General features: G+C 52.8%; 1 protein-coding gene across 1 annotated transcript; it reads left to right on the top strand.

The window, feature by feature from the left end:
* On the top strand, positions 1-26,328 carry Dhx34 (DExH-box helicase 34). The gene is made up of 17 exons (XM_005336580.5): positions 1-118; positions 3,518-4,494; positions 7,204-7,515; positions 8,865-9,119; positions 10,145-10,247; positions 12,007-12,224; positions 14,649-14,823; positions 18,350-18,543; positions 19,156-19,257; positions 19,896-20,138; positions 20,377-20,550; positions 20,901-21,018; positions 21,939-22,045; positions 23,889-24,170; positions 24,935-25,111; positions 25,321-25,459; positions 26,023-26,328. The coding sequence occupies exons 2-17, from the start codon at positions 3,790-3,792 to the stop codon at positions 26,154-26,156; spliced, it is 3,438 nt and encodes a 1,145-aa protein (XP_005336637.2). The 5' UTR covers positions 1-118; positions 3,518-3,789; the 3' UTR covers positions 26,157-26,328.

Raw genomic sequence — 26,328 nt, 5'->3', positions numbered from 1 at the left:
TGTATCAACGGAGGGGCGGGGCAGGGCCGTGAGGGCGGGCTGCGCAGGCGCAGACCTGGCTTCATGCGCGTGAGGGGGCTTCGGACCGGAAGTAGTGGTGTCCGCGGCTGTCGGTGAGGTGAGGGCGGGGCGCGCGCGGGGAGACGATGGCGGCGTGCGGAGTCGGGCTGCGTCTCTGTAGCTTAGGGGCGAGCCGCGGAGTGAGGGACGTTTTCAGTGAGAAGTGTGGGGGCACCGGCAGAAACAGACGCGGAAGGAGCCTGAGTGACCCGCGACAACGAGGGGGAGAGGGAGGCACGAAAAGAAGCTTCGGGAACGGAGGCTCCGAGAGGGGCTCGGGGAGAGGGGGCGTCGCCCCGTAAAGTGGAGGTGGCGGGAGAAGGTCGTGGACGCAGGGAACCAGGCAGACCCGAGCACAGCGATCTGGAGAGGAACGAGGGACTGGGTCGTGGGTCCGACAGATAGGAAGGGGGACGACAGTGAAGGGCAGAGAGAAAAACTGGAGACGAGGGAGCATCTGCTGAAAAACGGAGAGAGGAGGTGCAGCCAGAAGCCCTGGACTGGAATTCCTCCTAGTCCCGTCTGCTCGCCCTGCCTCTGGCTCAGTAAAATAGGACTTTCCCGGGTTGTGGGCAGTGTGTGTCCCTGGCACCCCGAAAACACAAGGGCGATCCTGAGGAAGAGGGCTGGTTATGAAGGATTCACACCCCTGGGGACGAAATGGCAGATGGAGAAATGGAGAGGGGGTTACAGAGAGCTGGGAGAGAAAAATAGAGGAACAGGAAAGAAGGTTCAAAGAGAAAACAGCTGGAGAAACTCCAATAGAGATCTGAAGCAGGGAGGAGAGAGGTAGTTGATTGTGATCACAAGCCACCTAGTGATGAAAATCAAACCCAGACCTGCCTGTCCCCAATCCCTATATTTAAGAAGGCCCTGAATCCTTTTAAGGTCATAAACCCCATCTGAGTGATGAACTGAAAATTGCAAGCCAGACATAATCAGATAATCAGACTGAAAAACAGACTCAGAAGTGAATAGGGTTTGTTCCAGATTAGGAAAGGGAAGAGAGGCAGTATGATGAGTAAGATGGTCTGTAAAAGAGACCGAGGCCTCAAGATGGAGAAAGGGACACAGACCCAGTGAGGGATGTTAGCCTGGGAGGAGTAATGCCAAGAGATGGTCGGAGATGTAGTTGTAGAGAACCTGGAAGATCTAAGTGGCCTAAAAACCTAGGAGAATAGACTCCTTGAGAGATGTGGATGCTCTCTTTGGGCCCAGTGTGTTTAGGTGGTTTGTTGCCTAAGAGAACCCGCTCTTTTTCGTTGTCCCTGTTCTCAGGGAATCTCTACTTCTGTATCACAGTGTTCTCCAGGCCTCATCCTCTTTTCCTAGAATAGGAATTCCTCCTGAAGCATCCCTGGTGTCCCCCAAGCTCCCATGTTTACCAAGAAGTGAAGCACATTGCACATTGATTGCTGTCTCTGGGAAACACCTTTCATGAGGTCTTGCTCATTCGAAACTCATTTCCAGCTCTAGTAATTCCCAAAATTGGCCAGAGTTTTTACCTCTGGGATGCCAAGACAATCTCTGAACTCTGTTCCACGATGGCCCTTGAGAGATTAAAGGCAAAGTAGACAAAAAGCATTGCTAATACCACTATCAAGGTGATTTGTGGCCTTTTGTGTCAATTTTTTTCCAGGCTGTGTGCCTTTTGTTCCTTCTGCTCTTTTCCCATGTTGATGTCTTCCTGTGGGGAAAAGCACTGGACTTAAATACTAGTTACTATTTGGCTTCTTTGTGCCTGGCTAGGTGATGAGCATTTCAGTGTTTTCAGATGGATATTGCCTTCATTTTATACATGAAGAAAACCCAAGAAGTCAATTTGCTGATGATCACAATCCACCTAGTGATGAGAATCAAACCCAGATCTGCCTGTCTACAAATCATATTAAAGAAGGCCCTGAATCCTTTTAAGGTCATAAGCCCCATCTGAGTGATTAACTTCTCACCAGAAAATAGCACATATGGGCCTGTACTCTATTAGGACATTTTCAACTGACTTCAGAACAAAAAAGTACAGGACCTTTTTTTTTTTTTTTTTTTTTAAAGGGAGAATTTTTAATGTTTTATTGTTTAGTTCTCGGCGGACACAACATCTTTGTTGGTATGTGGTGCTGAGGATCGAACCTGGGCCACACGCATGCCAGGCGAGCGTGCTACCGCTTGAGCCACATCCCCAGCCCAAGTACAGAACCTTAAAAAAAAATTTTTTTTTAAATATATAGATAGATACAGTACCTTTTTTTTTTTTTTTAATATTTTTTAGTTTTCAGCGGACACAACATCTTTGTTTGTATGTGGTGCTGAGGATTGAACCTGGGCCGTAAGCATGCCAGGTGAGCGCGCTACCGCTTGAGCCACATCCCCAGCCCAGGTGCAGTACCTTTATTTTGTTTATTTATGTGGTGCTAAGCACTGAACCCAGTGCTTCCCATGTGCGTGGCAGGCACTCTACCAGTGAGCTATGGCCCCAGCCTGGGCCTTTTCTTAAGTAGCCAAGAATTGGAGAGTCGAGCACAACAAAGCCTATAGCACTATAGCACTACATGGTGCTGCCAAGCTTCTTCCCCCTTTCCCTCTCCCTGTAACTGCACAGTGACCATTCTGTGTGTGCGCCTCATTGTGCTGATGCAAATATTTCTCTGGCATAGATTTCCAGACTCTTTTGCTCCAGAGCTCCAACCAGCTCTGGGTTTTTAATCAAACTTGTCTAGTCCCAACAGATGAAAAGAGAGCTTTTCTTTCCTAGTAACTAAGGGTGAATTGCAGAGAAGGGCCCTATTGAGTTATGTGTCCACTCCTCAGACAGTCACTGATTAAAGGGGGAATAGAGTTCCTGGGATAGCCAGGCCTTGTTTTCACTTGTCCAGCTAATATGGGTTTCTAGACTTAAAGGCCAACAGAATCTTGTGGAATTAAAGGGTTGTTCTCCAAAGGAAGGCACATAATTTTATCAGAAAAAGAAGAAAGGAATGTGCCAGGCAGGCCAAAACAATACACACACAGCACTTGGAAACCTTGCCATAGAATTTTAAGGGGCTTCCAATGTCTTCAGGACCTCAGATGAAGAGCCCTTGCCTTAGTCTTTCATTAGATTACCCCTGTGTTTTACCTCTTGTGGTGAGATTTTGCTTTTGATTGGCCACTGACCTTTAGGCCAGTTCTCCTTTAGGTCTCAGTTCAAATATTCCCTCCTCTGGAGTTCATTCCATTTCTCCCAAGTATTGACAGATACCTCTGGGCTCCTGCAGGTTCCTGGGCTTCCTTATCACAGTCCCAATCATTGTATTGTCACAGTCTGGTGAAGTGTCTCTCTCTTGTGTGACTACTGCAATCTGTGAGGATTCAGGTGGTCTTATTTATTACTTCCTTTTTTTCAGCCTAGTGCTTGAGAAATAGCAGGCTTTTGGTAATTATTTCTAGAAATGAACAAATGGCTTTTATTCTCTCTCCCAAGCATCCAGGGCCTGAAAACCTGGAAAGAACTTGTGTTTCTCCTAGAGATCTCTGCAGGAGTCATGAAGTGGTGGGTGTGACACTAGCTCAGCCTGGCCGCTGGCTACTGCCTCCGTTTTATGTGGTGATCCTGAAGGAAAATTAGCTCTTTGAAGAGAAAGTGGTTCCTTATTGCAGACACTGGCCTCTTTTGGAGGCAAGAAATGAATGAGAATATATGGTCCACATGATCAGAACTGAGGTCAATTTTGGGACTGCTTTGTGATTAGCAGTATGCCTCCTCCCAGGGGAAGGGAGGGGAGGGATCACCGAGACCACCACTGGACTCCTAGTGAGGAAGAGGCCCCAGAAAAATGGGACTGGAATTGTCCAGAGACTCGTCGCCTCTTGGAGGATGCCTTCTTCCGGGATGAGAATTATATCCGTCAGGGTTCTGAGGAATGCCAGAAGTTCTGGACCTTCTTTGAACGCCTGCAGAGATTCCAGACTCTCAAGACCTCCAAGAAGGAGGAGAAAGACCCTGGGTCTCCCAAACACCACATCCCAGCTCTGGCTGACCTACCTCGCACTTATGACCCACGCTACCGCATCAACTTGTCCATCCTTGGCCCTGACACTCGGGGCTCTCGGGGACCAAGCAGTTGCCTGCCCCCAGAGAGAATATCTGAGTTCCGCCGAGCCTTGTTACACTACCTGGACTTTGGCCAGAAGCAGGCCTTTGGGCGACTGGCCAAACTGCAGCGTGAGCGGGCAGCTCTTCCCATTGCCCAGTATGGGAACCGCATCCTGCAGACATTGAAGGAGCACCAGGTGGTGGTGGTGGCTGGAGACACAGGCTGTGGCAAGTCTACTCAGGTGCCCCAGTACTTGCTGGCTGCTGGCTTCAGTCATGTGGCGTGTACCCAGCCACGGCGAATTGCCTGCATCTCACTGGCCAAGCGTGTTGGCTTTGAGAGCCTCAGTCAGTATGGCTCACAGGTGAGTGGGATATCAGGTTCCCAGTTTTTCCGGTGTGACATTGGGGAATAAGTTGATTGTCCACAAGGCAATATCAAGAAAAATTAAGCACTTAACCATTTACCCAGATGTGATTCTTTTAGCATTTTATCTATAGATCAGTTTGTATGTGGTCTACATGACAAAGGTGCTAGTTAGTAGCATTTTATCAACAACAACAACAAAAGCAGGAATTGTCCAAAATGCACATCAATCTTTTTTTTCCAAACAAGCCATAAAAGAGTAATAAGTTACTAAGGACACTTTTCTTTTTTTTGGTCCTGCTGGGGTTTGAACCCAAGGGCTTTACACATCAAGCAAGTGCTCCACCCCTTACTGATGTCTCCAGCTTGATTCATTCTTTCTTTCTTTTTTTTTTTTTTTAAATATTTCCTTAGTCATAGATGGACACAATACCTTTATTTTATTTTTTATGTGGTGCTGAGGATCGAACCCTGTGCCTTCCACATGTGAGGCGAGCACTCTACCACTAATCTACAACCCCAGCCCCTGTTCTTTCTTTATAATGATCTCTAGGGTTCTAATCCCATCTCTACCACTTAAAAATTTTTGTTGTTAAAATTACAGCACTTGTGGGCCTACCTGGCACATGTGGGGCCCTGGGTTCAATCTTCAGCACCACATAAAGATAACTAAATAAAATAAAGGTATTATGTCCATCTACAACTACACAGAAAGAAAGTTAACAGTACTCTAAGGGCTGGGTTGTGGCTCAGTGATAGAGCACTTGCCTAGCATGTGTGAGGTACTGAGTTCAATTCTCAGCACCGCATATAAATAAATAAAATAAAGGTCCGTTGACAATGAAAAAAAAATTTTTAAAGATCCCAGAAGAATGCCTTTAAAAAAAAATTATAGTACTCTAGGGCTGGGGATACAGCTCTGTTGGTAGAGTGCTTGCCTTGCGTGCACAAGGTGCTGGGTTCAAACCCCAGCACCACAAAAAAAAAAAAAAAAAATTACAGTACTCTAACCACAAAAGAGTGCTCATATCATAAGTATATAAGTCAGTTAATTTTCACAAATTGAATATCTTTGTAACTGTTGCCCACATTAAGAAAACCAAAACTACTACACCATAAACTTCTTGCTTCTATCTTGAGAAAAGGATTATAACCATTCTTTTTTTTTTTTTAGTTGTAGTTGGACACAATACCTTTGTTTTACTTATTTATTTTTATATGGTGCTGAGGATCCAACCAAGGGCCTCGAATGTGCTAGGTGAGTGCTCTACCGCTGAACCACAATCCCAGCCCGCCATTCTTAGTGATAGATCTTAATTTTGTTGATCACACCTTAGCGATAGAATGTTCACATACTTATTTTGCCTTTCTTCTTCTTTTTATAAATGCAGTCAGACATTCTTTTTTGTGTCTTGACTCCATCACCATTAGGTCTGTGAGAGTCTTGTAGAGTAGGCTGTGGGGGTGCCCATTGTTTATTCTCACTGTTGTACAATATGCCATTATGAAGTTACTGTCTAGGTAGCCTTTCTGTTGATAGAGATTTGAGGAATTTCTACTTTTAGGTCTTGGGAGTAGTGCTAAGAACATTCTAGAACATGCCTGTTGGGTAGATGTTAGGAATGGAATTGCTGGGGCATCACATCTGCCTGTGTGTTGATCTTCAGCAGATCCTGCCAAGCCATTGTGCAGAGTGGACATGTTGACTTCCACTCCTACCAGCATGATGTCCACATTGTCACCAGCACTTGGTGGTGCTGCTTTTTTTCATTCCAGCTTTTCTGGTGGATGTGTAGTGATATCACATATTTGCATTTTGGGTTTTCATCTGTAGTTCCTGATAACTAAAGACTTTTTAAAAAATATATTTTATATCTATTGGAGATCCTTTTTGTGAAATGTCTGTCTGTTAAGTCTTTTTCACATTTGTCTTTTGCATGTTTTTGATTTGTAGGTCTTTCTAGATTCTGGATTAAGTCCTTTGTAGAATTTATATATTGTAACTCTTGTCTCGTCCTCTGTGAGTTGCCTTTAATTTTCTTAGATTACTCCAACTCGTCATTTTCTTTTTATAGTTAGTGCTCTTTGGGTCCTGTTTTAGAAATTTTGCCTATACTTAACTGTCACGAAGAAGTTCTCCTATTTTTTTTCTAAGAGTTTTTACAATCATAATTACAGTTCATCTTCATCTGGAATTGATTTGAGCAGTGTATGATGTAAGGTAGGGGTTAAGGTACGTTTCCTCTCATAGCCTCTTTTTAGTTGTTACTTGATGAGTGAACTCAATTTCCTCATTCATGAAATCAGGATAATAGTTATCAAATAAATGGTGGTTTGAGGATGAAATGAACTATACCTACAAAGCACTTAGTGTAGTTTCTGGCAGGTAGTAGAGACTCAGTGATTACTACTGTTATAATAATGAATGTCATACACCAGGCAGTATGCCAGATACTACTGTGCTTTATCTCATGTAATTCCTACAGCATGTAGTAGGAAAAAACACGTCTCTAAGGATGGCACTGGTAGCCCAAGGACGGTGGCACCAAGTGGTGGGGATGAGATCTAGACCCAAGCCCACTGGGTTCCAGGGTCTGATGTATAGGCAATGCACTGGCTCAGACTTTTAATTCAGGCAGGGTAGGGGTCTGATGGCCAGGCCCAGGGTCCTTTCCTGACTCTGATACCTCCCTCCCTCTCACCTTAGGTTGGCTACCAGATCCGCTTTGAAAGCACACGTTCAGCGGCCACCAAAATCGTGTTCCTGACAGTGGGGCTACTTCTGAGGCAAATCCAGCGGGAGCCCAGCCTGCCCCAGTATGAGGTCCTGATCGTGGACGAGGTCCATGAGCGGCATCTTCACAATGACTTCCTCCTGGGTGTCCTGCGGCGCCTGCTGCCCAAGCGGCCTGACCTCAAGGTCATCCTCATGTCGGCCACCATCAACATCTCTCTCTTCTCCAGCTACTTTGGCAATGCCCCTGTGGTGCAGGTGCCTGGGAGGCTGTTCCCCATCACGGTTAGTGCTCCCTCCAGACCTCCCACCTGGTCTCTGGGCACCTGGGAAAGCCTCTTCTCTCTGCTGCTCTGTTTCCCATTTCTTCCATTAAGGACTCTCATTTTTGGACATTTACAGTGTGCCAGGTATAATGCTAAGTGCTTGTTAGAATGAAAACTAAACTTCTATAACAAAGAGACCCCAAAATGCAAAGGCTAAGATAAGATAAAAGTCTATATTTCTTTGATGAAAGTCTGCCATTCTTGGCTTCTCTGTTCTATTGGTTGTTTAGTGACTCGGGCTCCTCCCTTCTTACTGCTCTTCCATCTCATGGGGCAGGGTTTCTCAGAGTCAGCAGATTCAAAAGTTTTGGGCTGGATACTTTGTGGTGGTGGGGGCTGTTGTTATAGGATATTTAGTGGCATCCCTGGCCCCTACCAACTAGATGCCAGTAACATTCTCTTCCCTGAGTTGTGATTACCCAAGATGTCTGCAGAAACTGATGCACGTCCCTTGGGGAGTGACCCTCCCCGCCACAGCACCTATCCTAGGAGGTTGTTTTGTCTCTATAGTTGAAGCTTGTTGTAAGGGCTTCTTTGTCACTTGTGAATCTGCATTATAAGTAGCCATCACAAAAGAGAGGTAGCTAAACTAGAGAACTGCAGTTCAAAGCCAGCCTCAGCAACTTAGTGAGACCCTTGTTTCAAAATAGGAAGTAAAATAAAAGGGCAGAGGATATAACTCAATGGTAGAGTGTGCTGGGTTCAATCCCTGGTACCAAAAAGAAAAAAGAAAGAAAGAAATTACTTCCAGAGAAATAGTTTTCTAGCACTTTAGTCCTGATTCCACCATTTAGATTGTTTTTTCTTGTTGAAACTATCATATATTAAACACAGAAGAATGCGCATAGAGCTGGGTGTGTGGTACAGGCTTATGATCCCAAGTACTTCGACTCTGAAGCAGAAGGATCACAAGTTTGAGGCCAGCCTGGGCCACTTAGCAAGACCCTGTCTCAAAAAATAAAAGGGACTGCGGTTTAGCTTAGTGGTAGAGCATTCCTGGTTTAATCCCCACCCTGCAAAAAAGGAAAAAAATGCACAGATAAGAAGTCTGTAGTTCAATTGCTTTTCATCCATTAAATACATGTTTGTAGCTGATATTCAGATTTTTGAAAAATCAAACATTATCAGCATGTGAGAGGCCTTCCAGTTCCTCTTCTACTTTGCTTCTTTGTCACACCCTTGAAAGTTACCCTCTGAGTGTGCCGTCTTACCTGGCTGCTCGTGCTCCCTACAGCCTGCATGCCTCACCCTGGTGCTCTGCCCTGGAGTGGTGGGGTGTGCTCCAGCCGGGGACTCTCTTTGTCACAGGTTGTATACCAGCCACAGGAGGCAGAGCCAACGACATCCAAGTCAGAGAAACTGGACCCACGGCCTTTCCTGAGGGTGCTGGAGGCCATTGATAATAAGTACCCACCTGAGGAGCGAGGGGACCTCTTGGTCTTCCTCAGCGGCATGGCGGAGATCAGTATTGTGCTGGAGGCTGCCCAGACCTATGCCAACCACACCCAGCGCTGGGTGGTACTGCCGCTTCACAGTGCCCTCTCTGTGGCCGACCAGGACAAGGTATTACATGAAGCCAGGCAGGGAGGGGCAGATGGGTGTCTCTGTAGGCCAGGGAAGGAGGATGAATCAAGGGCAGCTACATGCAGCACTGAGAGGATTTCACAAATCCAGGTCTGTGGGCTGCACTTGTGGAGTTGCATGGGCACCAACTCAGAGAAGCTGCGACCCAGGGAATATGGCCCTCGAGCTCATAACCAGAGGATGGCAAGCGTTCTGTAAAGAACCAGAGAGGAAATATTTTGATCTGTGCAGGCCAAAGGCTCTTTGTCACACTCAGCTCTGCCATCACAGCATAAAAGCAGCCATATACTGAATGAGTGAGGCTGTATTTTAATAAAGCTTTATTTAAAATTTATGGAGACAAGTGATTTGGCCTGCAAGCCATAGTTGGTTACCCTGTTCTTAACCACTGTGCTAAACTGCTTCTTAGAGCCAAGAGAAGGGTTGTGCAAAGGGCCTGTGGTGAGAGAAGGGGACAAAGGGAAAGAACATGCAGTGTGGCTGGGGTCCAGATTATGAAAAGGAAGTCAGGAGAGGTAGGATTGGAGAGATGGGAGAAGGTCACAGGGGCCTGAATACCCATTGTGGTGCCTGGACTTTGTCCTGAGGGCACTGGGGAGCTCCAGGAGGGTTCTGAGCATGGTGCAGGGCAGTGCCTGTTGGTACTTTAGCAGATCCTTCTGGCTGAAGTCTGAGGAATGGATTGGAGGGTGTGTCTAGAGGCCAGGAACCAGAGGCAGGCTGGCACAGGGCTGGAGTGGGAAAGATGAGCCTAGACCAGAGAAGGGGTTGGGGTTTGGGGAAAAGGGAGGGAATTCAAGAAATGTTTAAGATGTTCAGGTGGAGCTTAGGGAGAGGGAGGGACCAGGACAGCCCAGGCAATGGGCCAATGTGAACCACCTTTGAGGTCAGGGCTTCTCAAGAGAAAGTCCAGTGGAGGATGCCAAGGCCATTGGACCACGGGTATGAGGTGCCCATGGGACATCCAGAAGGCCATGGGATGATGCCTTCTTTCTTTCCCCCAGGTATTTGATGTGGCACCGTCTGGAGTCCGGAAATGTATCCTCTCCACCAACATTGCTGAGACCTCGGTCACCATCGATGGGATCCGCTTTGTAGTAGATTCTGGTAAGAGCTGCCTCCAGTTCCCACCACCACCCCAGGGACCTCATAACAAATATGGGCCCAAGCCAGGTGTGTACATGCCTGTAATCCCCGTGGCTTGGGAGCTGAGGCAGGAGGATTTGAGTTCAGAGCCAGCCTCAGCTGCTTAGCAAGGCCCTAAGCAACTTAGATACTGTCCTCTCTAAATATAATAATAAAAGGCTCAGTGGTTAAGTGCCCCTGGGTTCAATCCCTGGTACCCCCACAAAAAAAGGGGGATGGGGACAGAGGTATGCAGATGTAGCCAGGGGGCTCTGGACCAAAGCAGAAAGTAGGTGGCAATTGGTTCTGTAGAGCAGAGGGGCAGCATCTTAATTTTAATGACCTTCCAAGCTTACCTCTGCCCCAGGACCCAACTGTTCTCTCTGCTGAGAGTTGTCTTGCTTGAATATCCACGTGGCCCACTCCCTCTCATTTCAGGGCTTGTACGAGGACCTCCCCTTCAGAGAAGCTCACCCTGTCCCCTCTAAATGACCTTCCCCTGCTTCCATTTCTGTTTCCCATGTTGCTCTGTTTGATTTTCTGTCTTCACAAAGAGAACGTTCCCTGGGAAGTCAGCCTCATTGTTAGGAGACACTGGGGCCAGACTGTCGGGGTTCCTTGCTGGCTGTGTGTGCAGGGTCATGTCCCTGTGCTCCATGCCCGTGCCTCAGCTGGCTCATTTGTAAGGTGGCAGTAATATTACAGCACCTCCTTCAGGTTATAAGGGTTAAATGTGTGAATGCGCTTGGGTGCCTGTGACAGTTTCTGACCCAGAATTAAGGCTCAGAAATGTCAGCAGTCACGTTATTGTATTGGCACTGGGATGGCCTTGGTAGAAAAGCATTCCAGCGTCTCATCCCATTAAAACATTTTTAAAATGCTGTCAATTAAACATGACATGCTGTTGATTTTAAGGCATGTCCATTTTCAGATACAATAAAATGTGAAAAAGACTGGTCTTTAAAACAAATTTTTTTTTAGATTACATGATTATCAACTTTATTGCTCCCCAAAAGCTTGGTCTTCAAATGGATGAGATCTGGCCTTCCCTTCAGTCCTGGAGGCCAGGGCCTTTGCTTTGTCCGTGGCTTTGTCCCTAATGCCTCTTATAATGCCTTGCATTAATCCTTAATCAAGATGTGTCAGATGGCAGCCTCTGAAAGAGCAAAGACTTGAGAAATAAAAGACATCTGTGCCAGCTTTCTATCACTATAACAAATACCCAAGACAATCAGCTTCTAAAGATAAAAGGTTCACGTTGACTCACAATTTTTGCAGTTTCAGAGCATGGTTGGCCGGCCTCGTTGACTTGGGCCTGTGCCGTGCACGTCATGGTGGGAGCCTGTGTCAGAGCACAGCTGATTGCCTTGTGGCTGGGAAGTAAAAGGAGAGTAGGTGAGGGCCACTGTCTCCCTCCAGAGTACACACCCAGGGCTACAGACTCCTTAGAGTCTCCGCCTTATCAGGAGCGCCAAGATAGGAGCGAGCCTGTAACATGCAGGCCTTGGGGGGCCACTCCACGTCCAGGCTCTAGCAATGTGTGAACAAGGAAATGAAAAAAAAAATGAACTGAATGTCAGGGTTGGGCCCAGAATAAATTCCTGGTTAGTGTTAGTGCTGTGAAGGAGTGGATGAGGGTGTCAGTGGGCGACGGAACAGGTAGAGTGCCGGGTGTGAGGAGGCCATGCCAGGGCCAGCTGCTCTCCACAGACTCCCTGTGCACCCTCCCCTCCCCATGCAGGGAAGGTGAAGGAGATGAGCTATGACCCGCAGGCCAAATTGCAGCGGCTGCAGGAATTCTGGATCAGCCAGGCCAGCGCAGAGCAACGGAAAGGCCGGGCTGGCCGCACAGGCCCTGGAGTCTGCTTCCGCCTTTATGCCGAGTCCGACTACGATTCCTTTGCCCCCTACCCTGTTCCGGAAATCCGGAGAGTGGCTCTGGATGCCCTGGTGCTACAGGTGAGGCATGGCTGGGAGGGGACTGTATCCTGACCACTGGTGCCAAGGAAGAACCCAGGAGGGGTTGAGATGGGACCAGTCCCAGGATTTCAGTGCCAGGAGCTGGCTAAGCCATCAAGGGCAATGTATCCTTCCGTGGGTTAAACCTTTGACACAGTCAGAATGCTTTCAGCTTAAGGAACCTTGGAAATGGCTTTTAAAATCAGTATGTATTACATTTTGTGTCAAGACTTCTATAACAGTTCAGCTCACACAGCTTCGCTGCTGTGACACACAGGCCCATCCAAGGGCGGCTAATGCACCAGAAAATCAGGTTCTGGGTTGGCAGGCAGTTTCCTTGTTCACCAGTGGCTCCATCCCTCTTGTGGCCCTGTCATTTTTCCAGGACCTTTTCAATATCTGTATTCATCTTGGGGAGGGGAAGATTCTGGGAGATGAGGACAGGTGGGTCTGGGGCCAGGAACACAAGCGGATACTTCACTTCTTCCTGCTTAGAACTCAGTCCTGGGGCTCACCTAACCCTCAGGGGGAGGGGCTGGGAAGTGCTGACTGTGCTTGGGAAAAAGAGGAAGTGGAGAGTGGGAATGGCAGGACGGTGTCTGCGTGGGCTAGCCTGTGGTAAGCGTGGGGGGCCAGCACCCCAGTACTTCCTGCATGTGGTCCACATGCTGTTTTCTATTTTGCCTTTATTTTCCAAGAGGATTCTGATTGAGGCCCACCATGTGGGCTCAGCAACCACTATGGACTCGTAGCCTGCCACTTTAAAAATCCTGGCCTTAACAGTACAGAAAATCTGTGCTCCCCGTGACAAAAAGGCCTAGTATTGAGATACAGCAGTGATGTCATGGAAGAGTGGGCTCTCGCCACCTTTCAGCCCCCGTCTGTCAGCAGCTGTCCTCATGATGATGATGATTACAAAGCCACTTATCTGGTGGTCACTGTGGGCTCAGTACCACTCTGTGGTTTTAGGTATATGACCCTTTCCATCCTCACAACACATGTGGGGTAGGTAATCTTATCCTGATGGGTGGATGAAGAAAAGGATGCACAGAGAGGCCAAGTAACTTACTCCAGGTCATGGCCAGCAAGTGGCTGAGTCAGGACTGCACCTAGGTCTGTCAGTCACCAGAGCTTGCTTCATGAATGCTGACAGGCTCTGGCAGCCGCGGGCATCACTAACCCCGCTGGTCCCTTTTTTTTGTACTTGGGGTTGAACCAGGGCCACTCAACCACTGAGCTATGTCCCTGGTCCTTTTTCATTTTGAGATAGGACCTTGCTAAGTTGCTGAGGCTGGCCTTGAACTTAAAATTCTCCCACCTCGACTTCGGAGGAGCTGGGTGTTCAGGTCTGCTTCGCAGTGCCCGACACTTCCTCCTCCTTTACCATCATGAGGTGGACACAAGGGACTGCCCTTTTTTGTGGGCTGAAGCTTATGAGGATCTTTCTCTGAAGCCCTCTGGCCAGTTTCTCATCCTGTCTTTTCAGCACATTTGGAACATGTGTCCACCAGCTGTTGTCCAGGGGTGTAGCAGATTCTCAGCCCCAGCTGCACATTGGAATGACCTGGAGGGCTTAAAGGAATTCTCCACCCAGCCTTCCAATCTAATGGTCTGGTTTCAGTGAGTGTTGGGCACGCTCTGAGGCAATATGAAGACTCGGTTAACTGGCAGGTGGAGCAGCTGGCTGCCATGTGGTGGCCAGAACTTGTGGCCTGGGACCAGACCAGGCTGGCCCTCAGAGTACTCTTTACTCTCTTGAAGTCATGTGGGACCCTCTGCGAGCCTTCATCCAGTCACCAGAAAGGGACTTGCTTGTGTATGCAGTGAAGGGCATGTGCTGGAACCGCATTCTCCCCACCACCCACTGCCCACTGGGCCTCTGAATTAATGGGCTTCTTTAGTTCAGAGCGAGAGAAACACAGCTCCGACTGCTGAAGGCAAATGAGAGAATTGTATTACTTTGTATCTGTTTGGGGGAGGTACATCCAGTTTAGGAACAACCCATGGGGTCTCCCTGTGGTGGGGCTAAGTTTTCAGTCAGTGGAAAACATGACCAACGCAGTTTGGGGCTTCCTTTCTGGCTACTCGCAGAAGGTGCCAGAACTTCTCTTTCCCAGCTCTAGTGTGCCAAGTCCCAGGGAAGTTTTCTGATTGGCCCAGCTCGGTCACGTGCTCATTCCAGTAGTCAGTGGCTGTGGCAGGGCTGAGGATTGGGCTCTTCCTCCACAGTAGAGAGAGGTCAGGTGGAAAATGTGTGGGGCCAACAAACAGACATGCAGACATAAGCCTCCTCCTGCCTCTGTATGGTGGACCTTGACGTTGACATTTTGGGAGTAGGAGTTTGTGGTTCCCACACATCCCCCACCCTTGCTCCAAGTGGCTTGCATCTTCCCTGACCCTGGAGGCATCGGATTCTCATTTCAGATGAAGAGCATGGGTGTGGGGGATCCCCGAACCTTCCCCTTCATTGAGCCTCCGCCACCAGCCAGTCTGGAAACTGCCATTCTCTACCTCCGGGACCAGGGTGCCCTGGACAGCTCGGAGGCCCTCACCCCCATCGGGTCTCTGCTAGCTCAGCTGCCTGTGGACGTCGTGATTGGTGAGGACCCCTCTCCAGATGATGGTACAGGGTACCACTCCTCTGTCACTCTTAAGTGACTTGTAGGCCAGTCTGTGCTCTCCCTAGTTCTGGTTCATGCATTCACAAGTGCTCTGTGCTGGGCGCCGTTCTGGGTGGTGGGGATGTAATAGTTGATGGAACAGATACCACCCTCTGCCCACACCTGACATTCTGTGGGGGAGCAGCAGAGCAGAAACGTAGGTGATAGGCCTGGAATCATGGAGAAGAGAGCAGGAGCAGGTAGGAGCTGGGGCAGCCGGGGTATTGTGCTGCCTAATGCAGCCCCCAGGCCAGCCCCCTGTCACCTTGCTGGGAAGGTAACATTTGTGCAGAGAAGTGGATATGAGGGGCACAAGCCATGTAGGTAGCCAGAACATACTGGCCAGTAGGAACCAAGAATATCATGTGCAACTAGAGCTTCCTAGGCTACGTTAGAGAAGTTAAAAGACAAAACAAAAAAGCTGGAATTGATATTGACAGTTTCTTGTTTAACCGTATATCCAAAATGTTTTAATTTTAATATGTAATCAATATAAAAATTATTGTGTTGTATTATTTTTCTTCACACTAAGTCTTGAGAATCCTGTGTGCGTTTTGCGTTCACAGAACATCTCTGTTTGGATATGGCACATTTCAGGTGTTCAGTGGTCACATGTGGCCAGTGTCTTCTGTGTGGACAGCGCAGGTTGGCATTCCGGGGGGTGCCGGGTCTGGGTATTGGAGTAGCAAGGAGTGGAGTGGGGACAGGAGAGGCAGGTCTTATACAGCAGTTATAGGTCACGGAGTGTTCCCTGAGCACCTCCTCTGAGCCAGGCCCTGTTCCGGATGCCTGAGCCACCACAATGGGGACCACAGAGCTCCTGCCCTCAGTGTCCCATGGGTGGGAGGCAGACGGTGAGCAAGCTAATGGGTGCCATGTGTGGTGAACCAGCTTCTGAGGGGGGCTGCAGACAGCAGGGCTAGGAGTGCTAGTGAGTGGCAGTGGGGGAGCTCACTGGGACAGTGACATCTGAGCAGAGGCTGAAAGGCCACTTCGGCGGCCCTGGGTCGGGTAATGAGGTTTTCATTTTTTGGTGCCAGGGGTTGAACTCAGGGGCACTGGACCGCTGAGCCCCATCCCCAGCCCTATTTTGTATTTAGAGACAGGGTCTCACTGAGTTGCCTAGTGTCTTGCTCTTGCTGAGGCTGGCTTTGAACTCGAGATCCTCTGGCCTCAGCCTCCCAAGCTGCTGGGACTACAGGCGTGTGCCCTCACACTCAGTTTAGGTGATGAGGTTTGATTGGATGAGAAATTGGAGTGTTTAAACGGAACTGGGAGATGGCCAGGAAAGGCCAGGGGCAGGGAGTCTGTTGCAGACAGCCACAGTAGCTCAGTGCTGCCAAGTCAGGTCTTCAGAGGCCTCAGAAGAGATACTACTCCTCGTCTCCACAGAAGGGGGTGTTTGAGGGATTTGGGGCCCTTCAGCGCTCAGGCCCTGTCCTCCTTCCTGCTGACCCGTGGCACACTGTTGGTATCCTAGGACACTTACCTTGACTTATAGGCGTTGCCCCTTCAGGTGTGTTGGGGCCAGAGCACGTGATGCTAAGTGTCCTGATTGCAAATGAGTGGCATAAAAGACAAGCCCTTCCCCTGGGATTGCCCAACACTCGATGTGTTTATGGGGCCTCCCTGGGAGGGACAGGCAGGGGGAGTGCCCTTGACCCGCCCAGTGCAGGAGTCCTGTGTTTTCCACAGTATAGGCTTCCCCCGCCACTCGGTACAGCTTGTTCCCGCTCTGCCCTGGGGCACCTGCATTGTGGTATTGTGGTTATCGGGGTGTCATAAGTTGGCTTCCTCTTCCTCTTGCTTATTCCTGAGTCATATGTGCCCCTCCTGAGGAGCTCTCAAGCCAGATAATTCTTCTTGCCCAATTCTTCTACCTCAAGATGTTCCAGTTCCACCAGAGTGCAGCTCTGTCTCCCATCTCAGCAGGGCACCCGCAGTGCCATGTCCTAGAAGTGTTGCTAAAGGGAACCTTCTGTCTTATTTCAGCCTTTAAACTCCCCATCAGTGCACCTGCTGGGGCTTCACTACTGGGGACTTCGAGGGCCTCCGAGGCTAGATAGATGGTTCCTTTCGCTTGTTTTGGAAGGGAACTGGGCTAGAGTGAGGGGAGGCAGGGCTGAGGGGGCGGAAGAATACTGTGGGGCACTTGCTGCTCCAGGAAGAGCCTCAGTGGACTTTCTTCCTCACCTGCTGAGGGCAGGGCCTCTGGTTGCTCCCCTGGACAGCCGAGGAAACCCAGGCGCAGCCAGGGAGGCAGCCTGTGCCCTGGGATGTGCAGCGAGCACAGGAGAGCCTGGATCTCACTAGATGTGGTGCCAAGTGCTGCATGCCGCCGTCTCCTGGGGCTGGGAGTAAGCGATGCACTCTCCACATGAGGAAAGTGAGGCTCAAGAGCCCAGAGGACCCTGTGCTGGGTGTCCTCTGGGCCAGGAGGGCTCCCAGGTATGTCACTGGGTGGAGCATTTGGCCTATGGCAGCCCTGCAAGGAACTGCTGCCCCATTTTATAGACGGGAATCAGGCAGAGTGAGGTGGAGGGACCTGTCCCTGGAGACAGCTAGGGAGGGCTGGGACAAGACATGGACCTAGGGACCTGGAGGGCCTGGTCCTAAGCCTTGCTTTACTGTCCTTCTGTATCTGCTGGGGCAACTGTGCAAGGGTCAACCCAGGACACAGGCCATGATGAGGTAGGTGGGCAGGGCCCAAGCTCTCAGGAGGCCTGTGTCTGCTCAGGTCCCCAGATCCAGGGTCATCCAGGTTCCCAGCGACCGCACTTACAGGTGCAAATGATTTCAGCAGCTCTTGGGCCACATTGGGAGGCATTCCTGCCACATTCTTCTCCTCTGCACCCTCCCATGGCCCCTTGTCATTGCTCCCACTGTCCCTGCCTCGCCTCTCTCCTCTCCGTCTTTCTCCTCAGCCCCTTCTCTCCTCCTCTTGCCTCCCACCCTTCCTCATTCCTCTGCCTCTATGGTGGGTTACACAGGAGTGTGCAGGCTTTTTCGATAAGCACAGAACCAGCACCTGCTGTGCACCAGGGCAGAGCAGCCACAGCCAGTGCGGGTCACACTGGAGGGGAGGGCTGCACGGTGTTTGTGGTGAAGGGGTGCCAGGAGGAGACTCCAGCTCGGCAGCAGGTGGGGATGCTGTGGATTCAGTTGTGAGTAGAAATGTAGCTGAGTCGCAGTCAGCAGCAAACAGGGCCTCCATGTCTCAAGGAGGCAGGAACTGTGGCCATTTCCACCTGATGGATGGAGAAACTGAGGTCCTTGCCTGAGGTCATGTGACCAGGAAGTCCAGCATGTGGGTTGGAATCTGCCCATCTGACTCCCAAGACCCTCTGTGGGGGAGGAGCCAGCAGGATGTGGGTGGGAGGGTGGCTCAGGGCTCCCAAGAGCCCCAGGGCAAGTGGGGTGCTTTCCTGGTGCCCAGGAGGCTCATCTCAGTTCCCACCTGCCCAGGGAAGATGCTGATCCTGGGCTCCATGTTCAACCTGGCCGAGCCTGTGCTCACCATCGCGGCCGCCCTCAGTGTCCAGTCGCCCTTCACTCGCAGTGCCCAGAACAGCTTGGAGTGTGCAGCTGCCCGGAGGCCCCTGGAGAGTGACCAGGGTGACCCCTTCACACTTTTTAATGTCTTCAATGCCTGGGTGCAGGTGAGGCGGGCAGCGGAGCCCATCTGGGTACTTCACTGCGGTGGTGGGTACTCAGGGTGCTGTGAGGTGGTGGCTCCTCAGGTGAGGACCCTGAATTCTCCATAGCCTGCCTGGAGAGTCCCCTTTATACCCTTGGGGCAATGGACAGCTGTGCCCAGATCCAGGGTTCAGAGGGAGTCTGGGGTTTCTAAAGTGGATTAAAACCAGAGCCTTCTGGAGAAGGACCACCCCAGTGTGGTGTCTGTGTACTCAACCCATGTTCCCTGCACCCCTGCCCCAGCCTCAGCCCTGCCCTCCCAGGGTGCATAGTCCAGCATGGACAGGAAGACTCATCCTTTGATTAATCAGTGACAGTGCAGATGGGGCTGGAGGGGAGAGTCCAAGGGGCTGGAGAGCTCAAAGGGGACACCTCACCCAGTGTGGGGATCTGGGGCTCCTGAAGAACGGGGCACCATGGCTGAGACTGGAAGGAGGCAGAGAGCTGGGGTCCCTAAGGGATGCCACCTGCCCTGCACCCTCCCAGTGGGTGGTGTGTAGGTCCAAGCAGGGCTCTTTGGGCTGTGGGAGACCCGGTGTCACACCAGGCCCTGACACCTTGGCACCTGCACCCAGGTGAAGTCTGAGCGGAGCAGAAATTCACGCAAGTGGTGCCGCCGCCGGGGTGTAGAGGAGCATCGTCTATATGAGATGGCCAACCTGCGGCGCCAGTTCAAGGTAAGAGTGAGGGCCAGCAGGGAGCAGTGCACACTCCAGGACACTCACTCCTCCCTCCCCGGTGGTGATCAGAGCCAACCGATGAACAGATGAACAGCATGGGGGCAGACTGGGCAGGGCAAAGAAGGGTAGGGATCCAGGAGGACTTCCTGGAGGAGGTCAGCAAGATTGGCGGTGGCATGCTGCATCCTTACAGGAATCTGCCCTCTGGACAAGGGGTGCTGAGCCAGCAGTGCAGGCTGAGTGGGGAGGCGGTTTAGGGTGCAGTTGGGGCCGACATCCATACAGCTCTGCCACGTGCTGATGGTGTGACTGCGGACATTTCACTCCTGGTTTCTGGGCCTCTCATGCTAGGCAAGCACTCAGCCACCACTGTACCCCTGAGCCACATCCCCAGCTCTTTTTAGTTTATTTTGAGACAGGATCTTGCCAAGTTGCTGAGGCTGACCTTGACCTTGTGATCCTCTTGCCTCAGCCTCCTGAGTAGCTGAGACCACCAGCATGTGCCACTGCACCTGATTTTCAAGGATTATTCTCACATAGTCCCCTCAGTCCCCTCTCTGTCACAGCCCTTTAGGGAGGTCCGGAACCCATTTAGCCTGTCCTGTGTCCCTCACTTGCACCTTATTTGTCCCCAGGAGCTGCTGGAGGACCATGGGCTCCTGGCTGGGGTCCAGGCAGTGACACCAGGCGACAGCTACAGTCGGCTACAGCAGCGCCGGGAGCGCCGGGCCCTGCACCAGCTGAAGCGGCAGCATGAGGAGAGCGGGGGCCGCAGGCGAAAGGTGCTGCGGCTGCAGGAGGAGCCCGCTGACTTCTCCAGCGACGAGGAGCATGCTGGCCCAGCCCCCCGAGGGGCCGAGGACAGTGTGGACATCCAGGTGGGCTGTCTGGTGTGGGAGTTGAGGGGACAGTTCACCAGAGGAATTATGGCCCTGTCCCTGAGGGTTGGAAGGGCCATGGCCCTTTCGGGGGCTCTGAGGGGTCCCCGCCTTAGTATCTGGGCAGCTGCTGACTCCACCTGAAACACCTTGGGCCTCTGTATCACAGCACGAGTGCCCTAGACAGAGTGGGGAGGGTCCCCCAGGAACCATCTGCCCCCACCCCTTGCTCCTCCAGGATGTGAAGTTCAAGCTTCGGCACAACCTGGAGCAGCTGCAGGCAGCTGCCAGCTCAGCCCAGGACCTGACCCGTGACCAGCTGGCCATGCTCAAGCTGGTGCTGGGCCGGGGCCTTTACCCTCAGCTGGCCGTGCCTGATGCCTTCAACAGTGGCCGCAAGGACTCAGACCAGGTGAGGCCCCCCACCCCGCGTCCATGCTTGTTCTGCATGTTCCCCAGGCACCCGCGCTCTACTGGGGCTTGGTGGTGACAGAACACCTCTGTACCCTTATGTGTGGCTCACAGTGCAGCCTGGGGATAGACTGGTCCCCAACAGATCTCCCAGAGCGAGCATCATAAAAGGGAGGGTTCCTCGGGGCACCTAGTCCCGCCCTGTGGGGTCCAAGGAGGACTTCCTGGAAGAAGAGGCATCAGAGTGGGGAATGGGGAGGGAACGTAGACAGCGGGTGGAGGGAGAGTGCTGGGCTTCAGGGTCAGCAGGTCTCAGGCCTCTACCCCCAGCACCTGCCTTGGCCTCTACAGGTCTTCCACACTCAGGCCAAGCAGGGCGCCGTGCTGCACCCCACCTGCGTCTTTGCCAGCAACCCCGAGGTGCTGCACGCACAGGAGCAGGAGGCTGCGGGCCCCACAGGGAGCCGAGGTGCAGTAGCCCAGGGGGTAGGGCGGAGGGAGGCCGGCTGGGCAGCCCCAGTATTGGTGCTGCTCTCCTGGGCCTGCGGGTCCAGCAGAGCTCCAGGGCCAGGGTTGGTGGGCTGAGCCAAGCCAGCCTGGCAGCGCAGCACTGTTCAAGAGACTTGTCCTATGGGCCCCATGAGCTCCCCAGCACGGGCCTGCAGTGGCACTGCGTGGCCAGGCGCTGCATGGGACTGGGGTCAGGCAGGCGCCCCCACAGCCTCACGGATGGCTACCATTTTTTTTCCGAGCTCAGGAAGGCAGCTCGTCTTTCTCCTTATGTTCAAAGAAAACAACGTGCCTTAGTGGCCCATCCAGCCTGAGGAGAGGGCTTCTGTTCCCACGTCCAGGAGAGAACCTGGAGCTTGCTCCCTAATCGTTAACCACCGTCAGTTCCTACTGGGTCTACCTTTCTCTTTACGCTGTTGTCCCCTCTTTTTAATCTTGAAAGTGTCCACACCATTCAAGTGGCAGTGACAGAGCCGCTTGTGCCTTGCCAGCCTCAGGGCCACACTTTCTTTCTGCCTCCGCTCTCTTTCCTTCCTGCGGGAGCCTTCTCTTTTCCTCCCTCCCCCCCTTCCCTTTGGCTGGAGCATTTTAGAGCAGCTCCTAGGCCTCGTGTCACTTGGTAGAGGTGGTACTGGGGACCAGGTGCTGGCATTATTGCGGAGCTGCCGATCATCCCTCAGAGCAGCGGTGACTCCTTAACGTCAGCCGGTGGTGCCGTTCATGTCCGTCACATCAGAGTGGACATACTCTTTATACAGATGTGTGCATTGAGGGATGGGACAAGGAGGCCCTGGGACTGGGGACAGATAGGTGTGGGGGTTCAGGTGGGTGAACTAGGTGGGCAGGAATAGGCATGAGCAGTCCTTTCTAACCTTTCAGATGACAAGGACAAGATGAGCAGTAAGCACCAGTTGCTCACCTTTGTCTCCCTGCTAGAGACCAACAAACCATACCTGGTGAACTGCGTCCGCATCCCGGCCCTCCAGGTAGGCCTCTGTCCCAGCTCCTGGGTTTGATGACCACATTGCCAGGCAGAGGGCAGGGGGTGGCCTGGAGGAAGCGCTTGTCCCCCAGCTGGCAGCAGGCATTGGCTGCAGACTGATGTCTTCATTCGTGGGTCTGTCTGTCAGTTACTTGCCGGGGGCCTGCTGTGCCAGGCACTGGTGTGGGCGCTGAGAACACAGCAGTGCACAGGGCAGGACCTGCCCCTGCCCTCCTGGGCTCTCATGGCTGGGGGACAGACGAGAGCCGTGGTGTGATGAGGTGATCAGGCTGGGCCTTGTTGCGAAGGTTCAATGGAGCAAAGTCCTGAGGGGACAGAACCACAGGGACCTCGGGCAAGAGCATTTTTGGCAGAGGGATGGCACCTGCCAAGGGCCTGAGGCAGATGGGTGCTTGGTGCTCAGGGAGCATCTGGATGAGAACCTGGGAGGGACAGTGTGGAGATGAGGTCCGAGCGGCAAGCCTGGGGAGTCTGAGGAGAGCTGTGATGGCCGTGACTAGGGAAATACAGGAAGCCCAGCCCAGAGGCAGCTCCCACCATCCAGGTGGAAGAAGATGGTGACTGACCCTGGGGGCAGGACGAGGACATGCTCAGGTGGAAGATGAGGCTTCGTGTGTCTGTAGCTAGAAAGTGGCGGTTCTGCCAGCAGTCTCTGCACGTCCCCAGCGCTTGCCATGTGCCACCTGTGGTGCAGCCTGGCCTTGGTGAGCCCTTGGCAGCCTCGACATACACTTCATGGAGAAGACAGGTCTGGGGACCACAAGGCATGTGACTTCAACCACTTGCCTGAGTCACAGTGAACGAGGCCTGAGCCAGAGCTCCAGGGTCGCTGGCTACACCTTGATGCCTCCCCACATCAGTTGGATGTCCCATCCCCAGGACTCCCTGGCTTCAGACCCAGGAGTTCAGAGGGAAGAGACTTGCAGGCTCCTTGGAAGGCCCGTGACTTCCAGTGACGCTTGAGTGTGGTCTCCTCTTGCCTGCACTCCCTCACTCTCATGTGGACACAACTCCCGAGCTCCCAGGAGGCCCCGTGTGATGGGGAGGTCGACAGTCAGCACAGACTAATAACAAGATGCTGCAGGGGCCCTGCTGGCACCCAGAGGAGGAGAGCGAGCTGGGGAGGGTCACCATTGTGCCCAGCAGGATGGGGAGACGGGGCCACGGGCGCTCGCTTCTCCCCTCCGAGATTTGTTTATGAAGGGGATTGTAGAAGTATGCAGGGTAGCATGTTGAACCGAATCTGCCAACACCCAGCACCGTATTGTCAACCCGTGGCCAGTCCTGTCCTCTCTCGTCCCCGCCCCCCAGGGCATTCTCCCAGGATACTGTCATGCAGCACTACGCAGGTCATCGTGGGTACTCACGGCCCTGCCCTCACCCTCTTGGGAGCATGGGTGTCTGGGTTGTCCTCTCCACACTCCTTGCCGGGAGAGTCATCTCTGGGCCCCACTTTAAAATGCAAGCCTCTGCTCTCCTGCTGCCTGCGGCCCCCACGACACGCATACCTCCATTACTTGGCTGTGGCGCAGGATGGACTCTGCATTTCATCCTTTGTTTTTCCAAGTCAAGTGTTAGCTCTGGGGATCAGAGACCTCCCTGTTCATGATTGTCTCTCCAGCCTTGAAGGACACCTGGTAGCAGGCGCACGTGGGGGTCTGGGGTGGGCGGGCAGGCGACAGATGGCTACGCTGGACACCCCGGGGGTGGTGGTGGACGGGATCGGGGGTAGGTATATTGAATGGACCGGAAGGTGGGTGGGGGGTGAGGCTGGGCAGGAGCCTGGCAGCAGATGGCCTCCTGACCCTCACTTCTCTCCCTTCCAGTCCCTCCTGCTGTTTAGTCGCTCCCTTGACACCAATGGTGACTGCTCCCGCCTGGTAGCCGATGGCTGGCTGGAGCTACAGCTCGTGGACAGTGAGAGTGCTGTCCAGCTCCTGGCAGCATCCCTGCGGCTCCGTGCCCACTGGGAGAGTGCCCTGGACCAGCAGCTGTCTTACCAAGCCCGGCGGCGGCAGCTAGAAGAGGAAGAAGAGATGACTGCAGTGGTCAGTCGCAAGGAGGTGGCAGCCCTAAGCCGGGAGCTGCTGCAGTTCATGACATCCAAGGTACCAGCTGTGACAAGAGGTGCAGCTGCAGGCAGGGCATGTGTCAGCCCAGCTCCCAGTCACTCAGTGTGGGCACCTTTAGGCCTTTTAAGCCAGAGAGGTAGTGACTCTCCCCAGGCCACACAGCTGGTAAAGTGTGGAGCCAGGGTGAGGTCCCAGGAGCCTTTCCAGGGGCAGTCCTACTGGCTGCTGCCCTGGAGCACCTCCAAAGCAGGTTCCTTGACACACACTCTTCATGTGGGATGTGCGTTGCGCTTGCTAAAGGAGCAGGTGTTGAGGGGCTGGAGAGGCTGAGCGTCTGCACACAGAGACAGAAAGGCAGCCTCAGCAGACCTGGAATAAGGGCCCACATCTGGTGGGGGTCAGGGATATTCCCGATTCTGCCTTGCTGCGGGATGGAGGGGTGTAGGCCAGGCTGACGTCCTGGAGGAGGAGAGGGCTGGGGGAATGGGCAGGAAGTCAGCAGGGAAAGAAGAACAGGGCTGACGTGCCTTGGGGAGGGGTGAGGTAGCCAGACTGGGGGCTGGATGTGGTCCCACCTGGGACAGGAACACTGAGGCTAGGAAGGCAGTCAGGGGGGAGATGGGGCTCGGGGCACATTTTAGACAAGCCTGTGGTCATGAGTCCCTGAACCAAGTTGTGATTGGCTTAAGTATTTTGTTCCTGAAATTGAAAAGTTTCAGGAAGGCTTCAGGCACAGCTGGATCTGAATGCTCTGCCGGGGTCTCCCGGAGTCTCTCCGTCTCCTGTTTCTCCTTCCTTAGGTTCCCTATAGCCTACGGCGGCTCACAGGGCTGGAGGCCCAGAACCTCTATGTGGGACCCCAGACCATCACGGCTGCCCCCAGTCTCCCTGGCCTCTTTGGCAGCTCCACCCTGTCCCCCCATCCCACCAAGGGGGGCTACACTGTCACTGACTTCCTCACTTACAACTGCCTCACGGTGAGCAGGACCCACCTTGGCCTCCCTTCCCTTCCTGCCTGGAGCTAGGGTTTCAGGAAGCCCCCACCCCCACCTACCAACCACATCCCACTTAGTTTAGGGGCATGGTTTCCAGGTGGGACCTCAGGTCCCAGGGCTTCTGGGAAGGGACCCACACTGGGGAGAGGGAAGGCGAGGCGAGGCCACATCTGACAGCCTGCCCACTGCAGAGCGACGCGGACCTGTACAGTGACTGCCTACGCACCTTCTGGACCTGCCCCCACTGTGGCCTGCACATGCCCCTCACGCCCTTGGAGCGCATTGCCCACGAGAACACCTGCCCGGAGGCCCCACAGGACCTCGCCCCAGGCAAGGAAGGGCTGTGGGTCCTGGCCCTGTGCTTGCCAGCTGTTTATCCATCTGGGTTGTGCCCTATGTGTCTGGGCATTTCCTGGGCATTGGGGACTGAGAACCTCAGTCTTCTGGCCCTGGCTGGTGCCGTACATGGGCCTTGTCCTACACACAGGGACCCAGAACAGGGAGGGCCTGAGCACCTACTTTTCCTCTCTGTCTTTGGTCTCTCTGCATCTCCTGTTCTTTTCTCTGTCCCGCAGCTATCTCTGCCTCAGCTGTGTTCACCCTCTTGTCACCTGGGGATGCCCACAGCATCTTCTGCAGCACACCACATGCCATAGGGGAGATGGTGGCAGGGCCAAGCCAGGGTGTGCTCTTGGCTCTCTTCCTGTTCTTGTGTCTCTCTTCCTGTCTCTCTCTCTCTCACTGGGGGGACACAGTGAAGACTGGCCTGTCTGGGCACATGGGTCACAGGAGGCTTCCCAGAGGAGCACAAAGGCCAGGAGAGAACCAGAGCCCTGCGGGTGCCTGCGACTGAGTGGGGGAAGCACCCCTCACAGCTTTCCTTCTCCTCTTAGGGACTGAGGAGGCCACCCCCAAGCCCTTGCAGAAGGCGTCCACCTTGCAGAGGCCTTACCACTGCGAGGCCTGCCAGAAGGACTTCATGTTCACGCCCACCGAGCTGCTGCGGCATCGAAGACAGCACGTCTGAGCTGTACTGGGGACCCTGGCCGCCCCCTCACCCAGTGCAGGGCGCTGCCCACAGGCCTACCTGACCCCACTATGGACCAGGGCCGGAACTGCAGGCAGCCCTCGCCTGGGCTCAGAATTGTGGCCTGGTCCCAACCCAGTGAACCTGGAAATAAAATCTCATGCTGACTCTG

This window comes from Ictidomys tridecemlineatus, chromosome 15 (genome assembly GCF_052094955.1).
Source record: "Ictidomys tridecemlineatus isolate mIctTri1 chromosome 15, mIctTri1.hap1, whole genome shotgun sequence".
NCBI lineage: Eukaryota > Metazoa > Chordata > Mammalia > Rodentia > Sciuridae > Ictidomys > Ictidomys tridecemlineatus.
This window is presented reverse-complemented; position numbering and strand designations above follow the sequence as displayed.

Bases quoted from the DNA above. Each gene is read 5' to 3' on its own strand.
- Dhx34 (XM_005336580.5), top strand. From the start codon at position 3,790: ATGCCTCCTCCCAGGGGAAGGGAGGGGAGGGATCACCGAGACCACCAC. The intron at 19,258-19,895 runs GTAAGAGTGAGG...ATTTGTCCCCAG, and splicing joins ACCTGCGGCGCCAGTTCAAG to GAGCTGCTGGAGGACCATGG. The intron at 20,551-20,900 runs GTGAGGCCCCCC...TGGCCTCTACAG, and splicing joins GCCGCAAGGACTCAGACCAG to GTCTTCCACACTCAGGCCAA.